At 45.4% G+C, this 18,990-nt stretch overlaps 1 protein-coding gene across 6 annotated transcripts in view; it reads left to right on the forward strand.

The window, feature by feature from the left end:
• Nucleotides 1-2,408: 2,408 nt before the first annotated feature.
• PLEKHH1 (pleckstrin homology, MyTH4 and FERM domain containing H1) overlaps nucleotides 2,409-18,990 on the forward strand; it is a 55,618-nt gene continuing 39,036 nt past the window's right edge. For all 6 annotated transcript variants that reach the window (XM_063651705.1, XM_063651707.1, XM_063651708.1 and 3 more), the window contains exons 1-2: nucleotides 2,409-2,701; nucleotides 11,081-11,240. In XM_063651705.1, the coding sequence (XP_063507775.1) occupies nucleotides 11,115-11,240 (126 nt within the window). In that variant the 5' untranslated portion in view covers nucleotides 2,409-2,701; nucleotides 11,081-11,114. The remainder of the gene's footprint in view (nucleotides 2,702-11,080; nucleotides 11,241-18,990) is intronic.

Consider the following 18,990-nt stretch of genomic DNA (forward strand, 5'->3'; position numbering starts at 1 on the left):
TTATTTGCCCTTGCATGAATGGAGTGTGAGAACCAGAGCAGGCCAACTGCCCGACTTTCTTGAAGCAGGCTGTGTGACTGTTTGGTGCCAGCTTGCCAATACATGTATATTTGGCAGAATTTGGCCTTAACTATTTTTAATATCTCACCTGCAGGAGATTACAGAAAAGAAGACAAATGGCCTCCCCTCACCTCTCACGTCCCATGGCAGCTAATACAATCATCGAAGGACTAAATTGGCTCAGACCAGTTGACAAGTCCCCATCCCGGCCTCATCTTCTTTCACAAGAATGCCCTGGCATATCCTTCAACTCAGGCACATGATGGCTTTTCTTCCCATCTCTCTGCTCCATCCTCCATTCTCCTTTGTCAGGCCACTTGTAATAATAAGCTAATATCCAAAGAAAGGGGCTCTAGGGGTGATGGTGGGTATTATCGTCCCAGCTACCTGGGAGGCTGAGGCAGAAGGACTGCTTGAGCCTAGGAGTTCTAGGCTGCAATGAGCTATGATTGCCACTGCATTCTAGCTTAGGCAACAGAGCAAGATCCTATCTCTTAAAAGAAAACAACAACAACAACAAAAGTTGTAACTTGCCCAAGTCACATAGCTAAAAAGTGGAAGAGACATAACTGAAACTCAAGCCTCCTAAATTCCTAATGTAGGGTTCAGTCCACCTCTACCACCCTCCCACAGACTGCCGAGGGGTCCTGCTCAGAGTTGGGCAATGGTGAGATGCACTCTATGGCCCCAAACTCATTGAAACTAACAACTGAGCTGAAAAAAATGTGGAGCCTCTTCTGCCCTCTTCAGAAGTAACTAGCTATAGGGGAGAGCATGTTCTCCCATTCCACTCTCCATGGTGCATCCCTTTTCACTATATAACAAAGTTATATTAAATGAGTTCTGGGCCGAGGTGCGGTGGCTCATCCCTGTAATCCCAGCACTTTGGGAGGCCGAGGCAGGAGGACTGCTTGAGTCCAGGAGTTCGAGACCAGCCTGAGCTGGTCTCATAAATGAGACCCCATCTCTACCAAAAAAAAAAAAAAAAAATTTTTTTTTTTTTTTTTTTTAATCTGGGTATACTGGCATGTACCTATAGTCCCAGCTGTTCATGAGGCTGAGATGGGAGGATTGCTTGAGCCCAGGAGTTCAAGTTACAGTGAGCTATGATTGTGCCACTGCAATCCAGCCTGGAGAACAGAACAAGAAGAACCTATGTCCAAAAAAAAAAAAAGTGAATGAATGAATGTCTTCTTAGCAAAATCCAGAGAACTTGTTTTTGGGCTTCCTTAGGCAACTTCTGGAATGTTGAAGTGGATAGCCTGAGCATTGTCCCACAAAATGGGGCTAATCTATCCCAGTCCCCATGAGCTATAAAGCCGTTTGCAAGTTCAGCCATTGAAGTCCCATTGGCCCAGTTAAACTTTCACTTTTGGCCTCCTGCACTACCAGCTTTCCTTAGTGTCTGGGCTCTCAAAACTTCTATGTGAGAATTGCCTGGGGAACTTTAGTTAGAGATTCAGATTCAAACCCAGGGTAGGGGTGTTCTTCATGGTGCCTGGGATGAGTCTTCCAAGGACCATTTGGAGAAACAGGCGCTGCTGGTATTTTGCTTCTGTTCAGGCCTTGACTGACAGAGAGCCTGCAGGGTTGAGGAAGAAGGCTCTGTTTTGAAAGGTGGATCCCTCCCTGCAATCGTCTCTATTTGCATCTTCTTTACTCCGGGCTCACCTAGCCAAATACTGAGTTTTCCAACCTCTCTGGGTTTGAGATTGCTTTGGGCGATCTGAGATCTGCAAATGTCTGAGAATGAGGAGCACAGGGGCACGCTGATGACTGCCCTGCAAACCGCCTGGCAGCCAGGGTCCTCCTGGGCCCTCCTTTAAAATAACATATACATAAGCTGGCCCGAAGGCCCAGGCGGGAAGATGACTTGAGCTCCGGAGTTCGAGTCCAGCCTGGGCAACATAGCGAAACCAGAAAATAAGCAAGTAAGTTACTCTCTGGGCTGTCGTAACTTATTTTTTCTTTTTCTTTCTCCTGCAAATTGCAACTCAGAACATTTGGTCTGCCAGACTGAAATATGGACTTCTGTTCCAAATATCCAGACGTCACAGTTCCCACAGGTGGCCAGGCAAATGCTGGAACCTTTGGCGGAGAGGGTCTGGTCTTTTCCCGCAGCCCGCGAGGGTCCCCCGCTATGTGGGGCCAAGCAGATCCCCGGGGCGCTCTGGCCGCCCCTTGCAGCAGCTGGTGCGGCCTCCTCAGAGAGCTCCGGGCCGGCGCCCGGGACACCCAGCCGCCCTCCCCGCCGCCCCAGGGACGAGCTCAGCGGTGCGGAGAAGTGGGAGGCTGGAGCCTGCTGAGGTCATTTCCTGTGCCTCTCCGCGAGCTGCCTGGAGAGCAGAGCCCAGCGCTCTGCCTTTAAGGAGCGGGCGGGGAGCCGAGGGGAGGAGGGCGCCCGGCGGAGCGTTGAATGGGGCGCCGCAAGGCTCGGCGGGGCTTTGTGCAGCGAGCCCGCGGGCACCCCTCCCGCTCCAGCCTCGCCCCGCCCCGCAGCCCGCGACCCCTGCTGCCGGGGAGCGGAGAACCGGCGGCAGCCCGGGACTCCGGCGAGAGCGACGCAAGGTCGGCGGCGGCGGCGGCCCGAGGGCGCCCGTGTGCCCGGTGCGCGGCGGGGACGGCCGCGAGCTCGCTGGAGGTGAGCGACCCGCGCTCCCGCCGCTGTGGCGGGCTGGGGCTGCGCCGCGGGGGAGGGCGTCAGGCTGCGCGCGGGGGACGGCCCCTCGGGACCGGAGGACGATCCCGAGCAGGTGCCTCCCCACCTGGAAGCGAGCTCCCAGCGTTGGGGAGCGCTGGAGCGCGGGTCCGGCTTGGCAAGCCGGGCGCCCCAGGGGACTCGCGCCGAGAGGCCAGGAGGAGCCTCCCCCGGGAGGACCTAGACTTGGGGATCGGTCAGATCCAGTCGCTCCCGGGAAGGGCCCTCGGAGCGGATGTGCAGGCTGCCACCTTGCTATCGGTGCTCGCTCCCTTTCACCCCTTCCCGCACCCCTCCCCACCTCACCTTAGGTTATTTCTTCTGTGATTTCTGAGTGTTCTCTTAGGGACCCTATGGCTCAGGCTCTACTCCTAGGAGCAGGTCATTCAAGCAGAAAAGAAAACAGGTTGGGCGCCGAATGACACAGAGCATTGTGTCCTAGGAGTCTTAGCGAGGACTCGGTCGCCAGGAACCAGGGGCGTTAGTGGGGGTGGCAGAGGCGGTGAAGACGCTCATCGGGAAGGAAACTCCTCTCCTTGTGGGATTTCTGCTTGCCAGGATATCTCCTCCATAGCTTTTACTATGAATCCACCTCATAAAACTCTTCCAAGACAGAGCCTTGGTTCAGGTAAAACACTTGAAAGACCATTTAAAAAATTCAGTGGGAGAATTATCAGTTCCTTCATCAAACTTTTTGGACTGTCTTCTATGTGACAGACACTGTGTATAGGGCTAGTACCATCACTTAACGATTTATAGAACATCGGTATTAGTGTTTCTGCATATTATTGGCCCCATTTTTCCAAAGGAGGAAACTGGGACTCTGAGAAGTTGTCATTTAGGCCAGTTGCAGTGGCTCATGCCTGTAATCCCAGCACTTTGGGAAGCCAAGGCAGAAGGAGAACTTGATGCCAGGAGTTCAAGACCAGCCTGGGCAACATAGGGAGACCCTGTGTCTACAAATAAATAAAAATTTAAAAATTAGCTGGGTGTGGTGGTGTGGGCCTGTAGTCCCAGCTACTTGGGAGGCTGATGATCCTGTCTCTTAAAAAAAATTGTTGTGATATGCCCATGGTCACGTAGCTAAAAAGTGGAAGAGCCATAACTGAAACCCAAGCCTCCTAAATTCCTAATGTATGGTTCAGTCCACTTCTACCACCTTCCCACAGACTGCTGAGGGGGCCTGCTCAGAGCTGGGCAATTGTGGGGTGCAGCCTGTGGCCCCAAACTCATTGAAACTAACAACTAAGCTGAAAAAATGTGGAACCTCTTCTGCCCTCTTCAGAAGTCACCAGCTGTAGGGGAGAGCATGTTCCTCCCATTCCTGATAGAAAAAGAAAAATCCAAAGAAATGTCTGGCAATTTAAAGTGTATATCATTTACCCCTAAATTCTATTTTCTGGGACTTTATCCTTCAGATATACTCTGATGTATATGAAATGGTGTACATCATTGAATATTCATTTCAGCATTGTTTAGCAAAAGGTTGGAAACAATCTAGATGTCCATCAATAAGGGACCCTTCAATAAGATCATGTAAAAGCCACACGATAGGATACACTAAAGCTGTTACAAAGCGTGGAGAGAAAATGTGGCAGATATATATTTTGATGTAGGAATATCTCTAAGTTATATTGTTGAGTACACTGTGTATGGTGGGCCACCATTTTTGGGTGGGTGTGTGAATGCCACATACGTATGAATGCTTGTAGATGCTCTGAATATCTCTGAGAGAACACACAGAAACCCGTAACAGTGGTTGCCGCTGGGGAGAACTATGGCTGAAGTACAGGCATGGGAAGAAGCCTTACTTTGCACTATATACCCTTTTGTTCGGTGTTGTAAAATAACTTAAAAAATCATATGACCTCCTCTCCAGATCTCCAGAGTTAGATGTGGTAGTGAGCACATCTTTTTTTTTTTTTGAGCCGGAGTCTCGCTCTGTCACCCAGGCTGGAGTGCAGTGGTGCAATCTCAGCTGACTACAACCTCTGCCTCCAGGGTTCAAGCAGTTCACCTGCCTTAGCCTCCCAAGTGGCTGGGATTACAGGCATGTACCACCACACCTGGCTAATTTTTGTATTTTTAGTAGAGACAGGGTTTCACCATGTTGGCCAGTCTGGTTGAACTCCTGACCTCAGGTGAGCCACCTGCCTCCACCTCCCAAAGTCCTGGGATTACAGGCGTGAGCCACCGTGCCCGGCCTCATGAGCACATCTTTGGGCCACATCTCCTCTTATGTTCTAGATGCTATTGGTTTGCCTTTTGTTTGCTGATAACAACAATAACAGTCATTTATTGAGTACTTAGTGTGCACCAGGCTTTTGTAATATCTCCTTTAATTCTCAAAAAGCCCTGCATGATGTGATATATGAAATGGCCATTTTGAAGGTTGGAAAATGGTTAAATGTTGACGGTTTCATATGGTTCAACCAAATATTATTGTCCTGATTTTCAAATATTACTGCCCTCAATTTCAGAATGGAACTGAGTCTCAAAGAAGTTAAGCAAATGGCTTAAGGCCACAGGGTTATTTAGTGCCTGAGCTCGTGTTCAAACCGGAGTTTGTCTGTCAGTGCCAGAACATGGGATCTTAGGTACTCAGCTGTTTCTCTTTGCTGTTTTTGTTCTCAAGGAATGTTGTACCTGGTTGTCCTGACCGCTTCTTTTGGTATCGAGGTTCCTGCGGCCTAGGACATGCTCACCTTTTGTGTCTCCCCGGACATTGTGTGGAATGTCATGTAGGCACCCAGCAGTGGCCAAATGGATGTTGTTAGCTTGATCAGATGACAGTGCTGAGATCAGAGGAAGTTGTCCCTGTGTCCACTCGCACCCTTCTCCCAGCCTCATCCCCAGAAAGGGGACACGAAGCTATTTCTCTCCCACAATTGACAGGTAGTCAGCCTAGTCTGGCAGACCACTTTTAGAAGATGGTGGTAGCCCCTCACTAGCAAGTGGAAGTCATACAGATACTCACACTCAGGGAATGAACCATACTGAGGTAACATGAGAGAGCCCAGTGGAAACTGTGCATATAACAGAAGCCCCGTTGCCTTCCAATGCCTCCTGCATCCTCCACAAGATAGAGGCAATGAGCTATTTTGAGGCCTGTGGTGACCTCTGACCTCTTTCTTTTAGGGTCCTGTATTGATTAGCTACCTTTGCAGGGAGCCACCAGGATATTCAGGCTGTAGACTTGAGCCTCAAAAGCCACAATATCTTTATTCATCTTTATATCCTCAATCTTGCACACAGGAATCACTTAAAAGTTGTTTGAATTAAACTTAATCTTGGGGTTGGGAGTGGTGGCTCACGCCTGTAATCCCAACACTGTGGGAGGCCAAGGCAGGTGGATCACCTGAGGTCAGGAGTTTGACCAGACTGGCCAACATGGTGAAACCCTGTCTCTACTAAAAATACAAAAATTAGCCAGTGTGGTGGCATCTGCCTGTAATCCCAGCTACTCAGGAGGCTGAGGCTGGAAAATTGTTTGAACCCGAGAGGCGGAGGTTGCAGTGAGCTGAGATTGCACCACTGTACTCCAGCCTGGGTGACAGAGCAAGACTCCATCTCAATAATAATAATAATAATAATAATAATAATAAAATAAAAACTTAATCTTAGGCTGGGCGCAGTGGCTCAACACACTTTAGAAGAATGAGGCAGGTGGATCACTTGAGCCCAGGAGTTCGAAACCAGCCTGGGCACCATGGTGAAACCCTGTCTTTACAAAAAATACAAAAATTAGCCAGTGTGGTGGCATCCACCTGTAATCCCAGCTACTCAGGAGGCTGAGGCAGGAGAATTGTTTGAACCCGGGAGGCAGAAGCTGCAGAGAGCCGAGATTGCACCATTGTACTACAGCCTGGGTGACAGAGTAAGACTCCATCTCAAAAATAATAATAATAATAATAAAATAAAAACTTAATCTTAGGCTGGGCACAGTGGCTCAACACACTTTAGAAGAATGAGGCAGGTGGATCACTTGAGCCCAGGAGTTCGAGACCAGCCTGGGCACCATGGTGAAACCCTGTCTTTACAAAAAATACAAAAATTAGCCAAGCACAGTGGTGCACGCCTGTAGTCCCAGCTACTTGGGAGGCTGAGGTGGGAGGGTCACCTGAGCTTGGGAAAGTTGTGGCTTCAGTGAACCATGATTGTGCCACTCACTCCAGCCTGGGCAACAGAGTGAGACCCTGTCTCAAAAGAAAAAGAAAAAAAGGTAATCTTAGCATTTTGTCAGTTTCTGGTCAAAATCCTCAAACTTGCCAGAGAGATCCCAGGTCAAATTTGTGTTTTCTCTGATACAGACTCTGAGTCTGGAGTCACCTAATGACTTCCTGTGCCACCTTCCCACCCATCCTACTCCCAGCCCCTGCCTCTGAGGCATATCCCCACTGACTGCTGTGGCATTTCAGTCCCGGGTGTTGGAGGATTCAGGGGATGCCAGAGCAGGTATCAAGACTATGGCAGTTTTTTTTTTCACCTGCCAAGCAGTTTAGCAGGCTGGGTGCCAGCAGAATCAAGAAAACTATGAGTTTCATAAGACTGGCCAAGAGCTGATCATAATTTTAGGGGGTATTGGGGACATAGGGACTTACTGTACTATTCTCCCTATTTCTAATGTGTGATAGAGCATTCCAGAATAAAAATAGAAAAAAAAATTGAGCTGAGTTTTGTTTCCAGCTCACTTCCCCTCTCTCATTTCCCCATTTATTTTTGCCATTAATGTATTTGTGTTAGACTAGCCTGTTAGTATGAGATATTTGCTACCACTACTGAAGCATCATCATGGGAAGAGGACAATCGTAGATATTGGGAGATCAGGATTCTTGGCCCAGTTCTGCTACTCCTTAGCTCTATGCAAGGCTCTAAGTAAGTCACAGATGTGATGAGTTTTCTCATCTGTTCATTGTGACTAATTGTGCTTGTCCTCCATCTCGGGGATAAAGAGAGAAATAACACACGTGTCGCAATACTTTGACAAGTTACAAACTCTACTGCAAATGTAAGGTATTCATTTCTGCTCATCCTTGTGCATTTTTATGGGAGGTATAAGTGCAAGGTGACTTAGCAGGTGAGGCTCAGCTTACTGGTATCTTCCTTTAACCTCCCTGATTTTGTAGCTGTTGCTCTGACCACCTGCTTCTGTCGGAAGAGCCTCTGGGCCTTGGGTTTGGCAGCAGGCACCCTGCTCCTGATCTATTTCAAAACCTCTCTGCTCTCCTCACATGCCGAGGCAAGCCAAGCACGAGTCCCAACCTCCTCAGCAACTTGCCAGGGAGAGGGTGGTTAATCCTCTCCATCCCCAAGGCAGGGAGAGGATTAAACAGACCACTTGATCAGTTCAGAACCATGATGTTACAGAGATGCTTGATTGGGAAAGCATTCCCTAAACTAGGTATAATCTCAGATATCAGGGCTAGGCAGACACCAGTGACATATTTCCAAAGTACTTGGAGATTTTGATAATTTGGGTTTTCACTCTCCCAATAGAATCTGAGCAGCAGCTTTGACAATCAGTGAGAGGGAATCAATATTAATCAAACTCTTTCAACTATACAAAAGGATTACATTTCCCTTGCCCCTTGCTTTTATGCTTTTACTGTTATTTCTTAGCCCTGAACTGAGTTGCGAGACTCCCAGGTCCTAGTCTCAGATCTGCCACTTTTCCTATTTATACAAGGAAAAGCAAAATCCCAGTAAAGGACAAGGAAAAATCAAACATGAAGCCTCCCAGCCTTCTCTGAGAGCCTTACAAGGTTCTGTTTTGTCTTTTCAGCTGTGATCTTAGCTCAGAGAAGGTCATGTTTTGTTTTTGTCTTTTGTCTTCCTGCCCGTTCCAGTTGGTCCTAGTCTTTTGAGATGGGGATTGCTGGGAGGTCACAATGCAGGGATTGTTTAGATGACAGGGCTGGGAGAGCAGCGCTGAAGTCATGTGTTCTGAGGAGCCAAGAACCGACCTTACTCGGTCCATCAGTGGTTTAATTGTTGGGCCTTTCTCTGCAAGTCTTATTTCTTAGATGAAAAGTCAGGATACATGGTAAGTGTCAGTGCTTGGGGAGATTATAGTGTCAGAATATTTGAGCCTAAGATGTCTTGGGAAATCTGGGATATAGGTTCATCCTTGTGCTAAGGCTTCTGAAAGATCCTAGAAACGATTTCTGCCATTTTCAAGTCTACCACACTCTATGAAATTGGAATTCTTTTTATTTTTTTTGGACGGGTAAAGAGCACAGAGTGGCAATGAACAAGGAATTTGGAACCAGAATCCCAGCTCCACCATTAACTAGCTATACAATTATCTGTAAATTACTTAGCTTCTCTGTTCCTCAGTGTCCTCATGTGTGTGTGGACAACAGTGCTTACCTATTGTTTCACAGGTTGTTGTAAGGTTTAAAGAGGCAACACATGGCTGGCATACAATAAAGACTCAATAAGCAATAGCTACTTGTAGTGTATGATGGGAGAAAAATATGAATAAAAGTCACATGCAAGGGGAGAAGCACTACTGGTGATTAGCCCATCAAAGAGAGGCTAACTTTGCACTGTGGTAGTATCTGGCAACAGTACAGGAGGTGGCTGGGTTTTCTGAAGCCATGTGGCTCCTGAGGAAGGAAAAGGGGATTTTGAAAAGCAACAAATTTTTATTATGGAAAATTCCAGGCATATATTCAAGTAGAGAGATCATACAAAGAACTCCCATATACCCATCAGCCAGCTTCAAAAATTATCAACATTTTACTAATCCTATTTCGTATATCTCCTCCCCTACTTACCGCTTACCATGAAGTATTTTAAAACAAATCCCAGATATTATATTATTTCACCTGTATATCATACAAATTTCTAATAGATGACATTTAAAAATATTATCGGCCGGGTGCAGTGGCTCACACCTATAATCCCAGCACTTTAAGAGGTTGAGGCAGGTGGATCACTTGAGGCCAGGAGTTCAAGACCAGCCTGGCCAACATAGTGAATCCCTATCTCTACTAAAAATACAAAAAATTAGCCAGGCTTGGTGGTGCACACCTGTAATCCAGCTACTCAGGAGGCTGAGGCATGAGAATCACTTGAAGCCAGGAGGCAGAGGTTGTAGTGAGCCAAGATTGCACCATTGTACTCCAGCGTGGCTGACAGAGTGAGACTCTCCCTCAAAAAAAAAATTATCACCCTAAAAAAATTAACAATTATTCCTTAAAATTGTTGACTACTAGGGTGACCATGTGTCATGGTTTGGGACAGACCAAATTTATACTTTTTGGCAAGCATCATTCGTCATAATGCCCTAGAAAGGGGATTTGAAAAATCCTGATGATGGATGTGTCTCCCAGGCTCGCTCTGCCTGTATCCCTCTCTCATGCACACTCATGCATCCTTCTTCCTTTTCTCATCCTCCATCCAGTGTTTTTTCTCTAAATATGTCCAGGAGGCATCTGAGTGGATTCCCCTGGCTGGACATACTATAGGTGTCTACTTGATTTGTTCTGAATTTGTACAAATTTTTTTCCCAAAGACTTGTGGCTTTCTCCAGAGGTTGCAGCAAAATATCTAGCAGTTTTCTGGTTTACATCTTAGAACCTGAAGGAAATGGTGAGAGTCTATTCCAAAGTTGGATGGATGATTTGATGATAACAATGGACACAATCCCATCTAAATAGAAGATTGTCAAGAACATTCAAAGCATTATATTTTATTTCCATTTTTTTTCTCATCTAACATCTTATATAGATGAAATAGAATAAGAAATAAACTGGGAATCGGGGTTCTGCCTCTAATTAGCTATATGACCTTGGATGCATCTGTTACCCACTTTAAGCCTTCCCTAAACACATCCCTCCCACTTTTCCCAGCTCCCATTCCCATTTATCTGCATGTCTTCTGGCAACTATGACTACATTGTAATTAGATTTTCCTAAGAGTTCCTTGAAAAACACAAAGACAAGGAATTTCTCTTAGTTTTGTTTGCATCTCCAGTGCAGAGCACAGGGTCAGGCACATAAGTAGCTGTTTAATGGATAAGTTTGTTGTGTGGATAATTGAAAAACAAATGAGCCCTGCTTTTCACTTCTGTCCAAATGAGACTAGGTTCTCCTTAAGGTTTCTCAGGTTTCGCGGTTTCCTGAGGCTCTAAGCTAACTTACAATGGAGCGGGACACACTGAGCTGAGGAAGGCAGGGAGGGACCCTGGGGATCAGTGACCGATTCTCTTCCCCAGCCCTGTTTTCTCTGTCCTTTGGTCCCCTCCCGTTCTTTCCCCACAGAACTCTTCCTCACATGCTTATTTATCTTTTCCTCTTTCTGCATGCTGGTTCTTAGGGCTCCCTGGAATAATCCAGAAGTCGATTCCATCATGGCAGAACTCAAGGTGGAGGCGCTGGCCAGTGTAGACTGGCAGAAACGCTGCCTGACCCTGGAAACCCAGCTTTTCCGGTTCCGCCTACAGGCCAGCAAGATAAGGGAGCTGCTGGCTGACAAGGTGAGTCCCTCAGAGCAGGGAGCTGCCTCTCCACACACAGAGGTTTATGGCAGGGAGGGCTGTGTGAGAGAGGGAGAGTTACGGAAAGTCAACTTTCAGTAAGATGCTTCTCCCCGTATGCAAAATGAAACCCAAGGTAGTTTAAGACCGAAGTCCGAGCAGTTTACTAAGCTGTTATCTTGCTTGCATCTTTGCTCGCTCATTAAGGCACACCAAAGACATGCTGCTGATATTCTCGGTCCCCATCACTTCCAGAGTCACCTGTGGCTGCAGCGGAGAGGTTCTATTATTCCCTTAACACTTCTTTCTCAGTGTGGGGAAGGACGGTGTTTCGGGAGAAAACAGAAATCTCTACCCTTCCTCTCACCCTTTGTTAAATAAATGAGCTACAGGAGGTGTTCTGCTTTCCTGGTAACAAGGACACAGGCTTTGGAGCCAGACCTAACTTGGCTCTGCCACTTACTGGCTAGATGACCCTGGGCAAGTCCCTTCACCTCTAAGGCAAAAAAACACAAATGTCTACTTCTAAGAGTTATTTTGAGAATTATATCAGATCACATATGTAAAGGTCCTGACATAGAATAGGTCTTAAATGGGAATAATTATTTTATTTACAGGTTTGGGTGGGCTGGTCTGGGAAACTGACCACCTTTCCTAATGTTTCTGTGGGAAGATAACATTCTATTTTATTTTATTTTATTTATACATTTATTGAGATGGAGTTTCGCTCTTGTTGCCTGGGCTGGAGTGCAATGGCGCCATCTCAGCTCGCCACAATCTCCACCTCCTGGGCTCAAGCGATTCTCCTGCCTCAGCCTCCCGAGTAGCTGGGACTACAGGCATGCACCACCACACCCAGCTAATTTTGTATTATTAGTAGAGACGTGGTTTCTCCATGTTGGTCAGGCTGGTCTCGAACTCCCAACCTCAGGTTATCCTCACCTCAGGTGATCACCTCGGCCTCTCAAAGTGTTGGGATTACAGACATGAGCCACTGCGCTCGGCTGGAAGATACATTCTAAACTGCTAACTTTCAGAGGCATTCTGGAGCATAACCCATCTAGAGAGTGAAGACCTGCACTTAAAATTAAGTGAGTCAATCATTATATGTATAGTTTTGTTTATAGTATCCATCTGCTTAGCAAACCCTTCTTTCATAAGTACAAAGGGAAACTTTAGCTCACCCCTCTCCAAATAATGTTAAAGTCTCAATTAGTAAAGCCCAAATGGATGACCTGTTTTATTGATAGCTGGAGTCCAGCAGGACAAATCAGTGGCATCACCATGGCTAAGGGGAGTGGTCCTGGACTAGTCTGGACTAGAACTCTTGAACCTCGGGTCTGTTGGCATTGTTGTCTCCTCACTCAGACTTTGCAAAACAGAGATGTGCAGGGCTCCTGCCAGGTACTGCCAATAGAAAGGAATGAATATACATCAGGAAAGGGCAGCAGACCTTAGGTAGTGATTCTCAAAGTGTGGTCAGAACCGTTTGGCCAGAACCACCTAGAGTGCTTGTTAAGCATGCATATTCCTGGATCCCACCCCAGTCCTCTCAATTGAAGTCTCCTGGGGGGTTGCTAATAATCTGCATGTTTAACAAGCTCCCAGAAAATCATTCTGTACACTATGAAGTTTGAGAATCCTGCCTTAAGCTATGGTATTGGGGGAGGGACGAGAAGGAAGGAAAGGATAAGTAGGGATTGACTCAGCCAGGCAGTCTGAGATATACCTCAGAGGGAAGAGACTTCTGTTTCTAGTAATATGGACAACAAAATAACAAACAAAAAAAAAACCCACTATGAATCACCTGGAAATACTGGGTTAAATATTTAAAATATTCATGTAAATGCAGAGCTGAGCACAGAAAAAAGTAAGAAAAGTTCTCAGGTAACAAAAGAGGGGAAAGCCACAGTGGTACTCGACTCTGACAGCTGATTGAGGGGCAGATGGTGTGTGGCTGGCCTCCCTAGAGTAATGTAAGGTTTGAAGTTAGAGTTTTAATATCTGTGGGGATAGAAATGAGAATTGGCCAGCTGGAGGTTGGAGCTGAAACAGACTTTCGCATAAAGTCAGGACTATTATTTCTTTTGATTAGTGTCAGTATGAACAAAATTTAAAAATAAAAAATGGTCAGGAATATTAAAGGGTTTACCCTAAATAACAGGGTAGACAAGGAAAGGAAAATCATTCACTGGCACAGGAGATGACAATAGCTTCTCAGACTTAGTTAAGGCTCTAGGTAGAAAAACAAGAATAGAGTCTCCCCTGAGAACCTGACGATAACACTGGTTTAATGTTAGGATTTATACTACCTGTGTGGTTTAGGAAACCCAAGTTCTGGGCCAGCGATACCCCTGGGGAGCCTGGTAGGGACAGAAACAAAACCTCTCTGGAGACACAAGACCTCAATTCAGATCACACAGGATCCACACAGAAAAAAAACCTTAATGAAGAGGAATATATAACCAAAAATGACTAAATACTTGAGGAAATAATCTACAATGAGTGAGTATCCACATACACAAAAAACAATTAGACTAGATCCCCAACAACTTCTAATAATGGAACTGTTGGCAAGAGACTATGAAATAAATGAGTTCAAAAGTTTTGAAGATGTAACAAAGAAATTGAAAGCATAAGACAAGAACAAGACACTACCTTAAAAGATCAGGTGGACTTGAAAACTAAATAGAACTTTAAGAAGTGAAAGTGTTTTCATTGAAATTAAAATGTATTAATGGATAGATTAAACATCAGATTAGGCACAATGGAAGATAGACTTAATGGACAGGAAGACAGACCTAAGGAAATCATCCAGAATGCTGCCTACAGAAATAAAGATACAGCAGCTGAGACCTGGATGTTAGAATGACAAGGTCCTATATCTATCAAATAAGATTTCATAAAGAGATAGTGGCTGAAAAGTTTCCAAACTTGATGAAAGATGTGAAGCCTCAGATTCAGGAAACAGAATGAGTCTAACCAGGGTAAGTTTTTAAAAATCACAGTTTGGTTAGATCACTGTTTGGCTGCTATAAGAAAGAACCCCAAATAACAATGGCTTAAACCAGGCTGATGTTTCTTTCTTTCTCATGTAACCTTCCAGACATAAGTAATCCAGCTCTAGGGTGATGGTCTCTGGATATTTGAAGATGCGTTACCTGAGAGTCACGTTCCAACCCCTTCCCTTTAACTTAGTGACTCAGAGGTTTCATACCTTTCTTCTGCTGATATCCCACTGGCCAGATCTTATTCACATGGTTATACCCAGCTACAAAGAAGGTTTGTACATTTCTACAAACAGAAATGTAGTCTTTATTCTGAATAACTATGCGCTCAGCTAAAAGTTGGGGGTTCTATTTATATGAGAAAGAAAGAGAGGATAGATAATAGGGAAAAACCAGCAGTCTTCAAGTCTAGACTAATAGGAGGGATAACAAATAGAAACAGAGTATGCATACCTCAAATCAGTAGAGAGAGGAAATGAAAAAAGGAAAGTCTATTAAATACAGATAGGGACAAGAAAATAATATATATATAAAAAAAGGAGTAAACAGAAAGGACAAATGAAGTGGCAGAAATAAATCCAAATATATCGGTCACAAGGTGACATATATATTGCAGCATTGATGTATGAAAATTTGGAAACATTCTAAATGTCCATCAACAGAGAGATGGATAAACATATTCAGTGTATTTGTACAGTGGAATACTACACTGCAATTAAAAATGAATCAAGTAGAACTACATTTGTAAGATCAGTAAATCTTAAAAATCAGCATTGAATAAAAAACATCTGAAGGATATATACAGCATCATACAGTTTATGTACTTCTAAAAACCTTCAAAGACAGTACTAATTGTTGTTTCTCATCCCAGATCCATGCTCATGGATTTTATATATTTGGGAATAAGCACATGATTTCAATTGAACAAAAGCTCTGCTGCTAAAAAAAAAAAAAAAAAAAAAAAAAAAAAAGTTGAAAACACTGTCTTAGATTACAACAGTTAGAACCATTTAATGGCTAACCTGGGGGTTGCAAAGTCAAATGCTTACAGGTCAGCTAGATAAGTGAAAAGAGCCAGGTGGATTCTGGGAGAACATGAGGGGACATGCTGAAGCCACTTATTGCCATAAGAAAATGTAACCCCAGGTATTTTTACCATATACAAATGAGGTAAAAATATAAAAACAACCAAGTGTAGGGTCAATGCCAGGGGAAGGGGATAAAATTGGAGAGAATTACACAGGGCTTCAACTGTATCTGTCATGATCCATTTCTTAAAGTCAAACATCAGAAGCAGATGTGACAAAAAGTAAGGGTTGACAAAGCTGAATGGTGGATATATCGTTTTTTGGGATTTTTTTTAGACAAAGTGACAAGTGACAGGCAGATACATGTGTTTTTTGTTTTGTTTTGTTTTTGTTTTTGTTTTTGTTTTTGAGACAAATTTTCTCTCTTGTTGCCCAGGCTGGAGTGCAATGGCCCATTGCAACCTCCCCATCCTGGGTTCAAGCAATTCTCCTGCCTTAGCCTCCCAAGTAGCTGGGATTACAGGTGCACGCCACCACGCCCAGCTAATTTTGTATTTTTAGTAGAGATGGGGTTTCTCCATTTTTGGTCAGGCTGGTCTTGAACTCCCAACCTCAGGTGATCCACCCACCTCAGCCTCCCAAAGTGCTGGGATTGCAGGCGTGAGCCACTGCGCCCAGCCAGCAGATACATGTTTTTAAAAAATTATTCTCATCAGGCATGGTGGTGCGTGCCTGTAGTCCCAGTGACTTACAGGCCAAGATAGGAGGATCGCTTGAGCCAAGGACTTTGAGGCTGCAGTAACCTGTGATCACACTACACTCCAGCCTGGGTGACACAGCAAAATCCCGTCTCAAAGGATATAGGTATTTTTTTTCTCTACATGTTTCTGTTTGCCTAAAGTATTTCATAATAAATGTTTTAGAGTGCCTGTCTACCCTATTCCTCAGGGGCCAACAGAGTGACTGGAAAGCCTTAACCACATTATAAACACCATACTTTCTTTCTCTACAGCCCCTGGAGTCTGGGTAAACTGAACTTTCATAATATTGACACCTTCTTGTCTTCACGTCTGTCTCTGATCCTCATGTAACCAGAATGCCTTCACATGGAAATGTTAGGGGTGCATAGTGTGATGAGTCAAGAAAGGAGAAAGGCATAGACACGGGAGGAACAACTGGGCATGCGAGAGGGAAGAGGGGAGAGACACAGATCTGGACTAGGGACCATGGGGTGGGAGACTTAAGAAAAGGGCTGGGACCTGAGTCCGACACTGGACCTCTTGGCGGGAAATCTTGAGGCCACAAACACCATGTTGGTCAATGTCAGGATTGTGTCTGTCCTCTGCAGTCGTCCCTAAACCAGTAAGACAGGTCCAGCAATTCATGAGATGCTTTCCCTAGCAGAGCCAAGACGAGTTATAGATCGCAGGAAGAGACGCCTTGGGTTTCTTAGGAGAGCTCCTGCTGGGGCCAAGAATCGTGGCCAGTTCCTACCCGCACTGGGAGAAGCCATGTCAGTTGAGTCTCTGGCCAGCCCTCTCACCCACCTGCTCCCGTACCTCTCTACACAGCTGGCCCTGGGACATTACATGGGCTGATGACTACAGGCTGCTCACTGCTGGCTATCCTGCAGGGTGAGCAAAGCCTGAGTGCTTCCCTGGGGGACCATCTCTGCTTAGGATCAGACCTGCCTGTGGGCTGCGGAGGCTTGGAAGAATGCCCTTCTTCCTACCTTGCACCTGACTCCCTCGTACACAATTGTCACTCTAGTCAGGGAATAATCTGTGCTAAAAAGAATTTTTTTAAAAAAGCAGAAACATCGAGGCTCTTAGATAATCCCTCACCTAAGGGAGAGAGAGCCGGATGAAGGGAGAGGAGAGTTGAGACTGTGCCTTTGCTGTTACACCTCTGGGTCTGGTGTGCTATTGCCATGGTCACCCAGCCTGCCTGGGCCACCCCATTCTGGAGCCAGGTTAGCCATGGGTTCCCTTTTCTTCCAGTAGAGGAGGCTGAGGGAGTGGCTGATGACCTGAGATTCACATCTCGCCCTGCTCTGCTCACATCATTTTCCCTAGCTGTCTTTCTTGGCCTGCTGGAGAAGCCACAAAGGCTATTCAGATCAATTTAAAAATTGATACTGTTCTGAGAGGACACATAAATGGATATTAAAATGTGATTCTTCCTTGGACTTTTTCATTCTGCTAAACCTGTTTCTCAGTTATCCTATCAGAAAAGTGGGAGTATAGTATCTATCCACAAAAGAGCTTTGTAGGAATTATCATTATGAATACTTGGCATCAATATTAGAACTAATACAAGGTTTTTCTTTACTCCCTATCTGCTTCTTTATGCCAAAAGGGCTTTGAGTGTATTAATAAAAGAAGAAATAGGCCAGGAGTGGTGGCTCACGCCTGTAATCCCAGCACTTTGGGAGGCCGAGGCGGGCAGATAACCTGAGGTCGGGAGTTTGAGACCAGCCTGACCAACATGGAGAAACCCCGTCTCTGCTAAAAATACAGAATTAGCCAGGCATGGTGGCGCATGCCTGTAATCCCAGCTACTCTGGAGGCTGAGGCAGGAGAATCACTTGAAACCGGGAGGCAGAGGTTGTGGTGAGCCAAGATTGTATCATTGCACTCCAGCTTGGGCGACAAGAGCAAAACTCCATCTCAAAAAGAAAAAGAGAGAAGAAATAATGTGACAAAAATTATTCTTTTTGTAGCTTAAAAACTTCTAACTGAAGCAGCGTTTACCAAGTCCAGTTCCAGCGCAACCATGTGTACTTTTGCTCTGTCACAATCGCTTGCCAGTTTTACCAGCCAAGGTTTTGGAGTATAACTCAGTTTTCGATCTACCTACCAAAAATTTGTAGTTCAGAAATTTTTCTGAGTGGATAAATGGTTCCGTTCACTCCCCTTAAGCAAGAGAACAATGGATGTTGCTCCTTCCACCTCATATGGATTATACAGAGGCAGCAGTTCAGCTTAAGTGCCAGTTTCACAACATATGGGTAGCCCAGAAAAACATATCCTAAAATATCTCATACTTTGTGACAAGGCCAGGTACCATAAAAGGAGAATACAAGGATGAGTTGGAAGTATGTTGAAGTTTGCATAAAATCATCATGGAATGGGTCTTAGCAGGTCTTTGTGCTCACAGATCTGATTTGTTTTGGGAGAAGATGCCTTCTAGGGCTTTTATTCTGTGGGGGTGTGTGTGTGTGTGTGTGTGTGTGTGTGTGTGTAAAAGAGATTTTTAATTTTTTTTTTTTTTTTTTGAGACAGAGTCTCACTTTGTCACCCAGGCTGGAGTGCAATGGTGTGATCTCAGCTCACTGCAACCTCCACCTCCCAGGTTCAAGAGATTCTCCTGCCTCAGCCTCCCAAGTAGCTGGGATTACAGTCATGTGCCACCACGCCCAGCTAATTTTTGTATTTTTAGTAGCAACGGGGTTTCACCATGTTGGCCAGGCTGGTCTTGAACTCCAGACCTCAAGTGATCCGCCTGCCTCGGCCTTCCAAAGTGCTGGGATTACAGGTGTGAGCCACTACTCCCGGCCTTAAATTGCTTTTCTAACCCTCTATTTTTATTATAAGGCTGCCCTCCTGCTCACCATAGTACTTCTCAGGAACCATGTATGGATGAGTTCTATAGTGCTGGTGAACCATTTGAGAAGGGGTGCTGATGGGGCCACGGCTCCAGGCTGCATCCCTG

Source organism: Pongo pygmaeus, chromosome 15 (genome assembly GCF_028885625.2).
Source record: "Pongo pygmaeus isolate AG05252 chromosome 15, NHGRI_mPonPyg2-v2.0_pri, whole genome shotgun sequence".
NCBI lineage: Eukaryota > Metazoa > Chordata > Mammalia > Primates > Hominidae > Pongo > Pongo pygmaeus.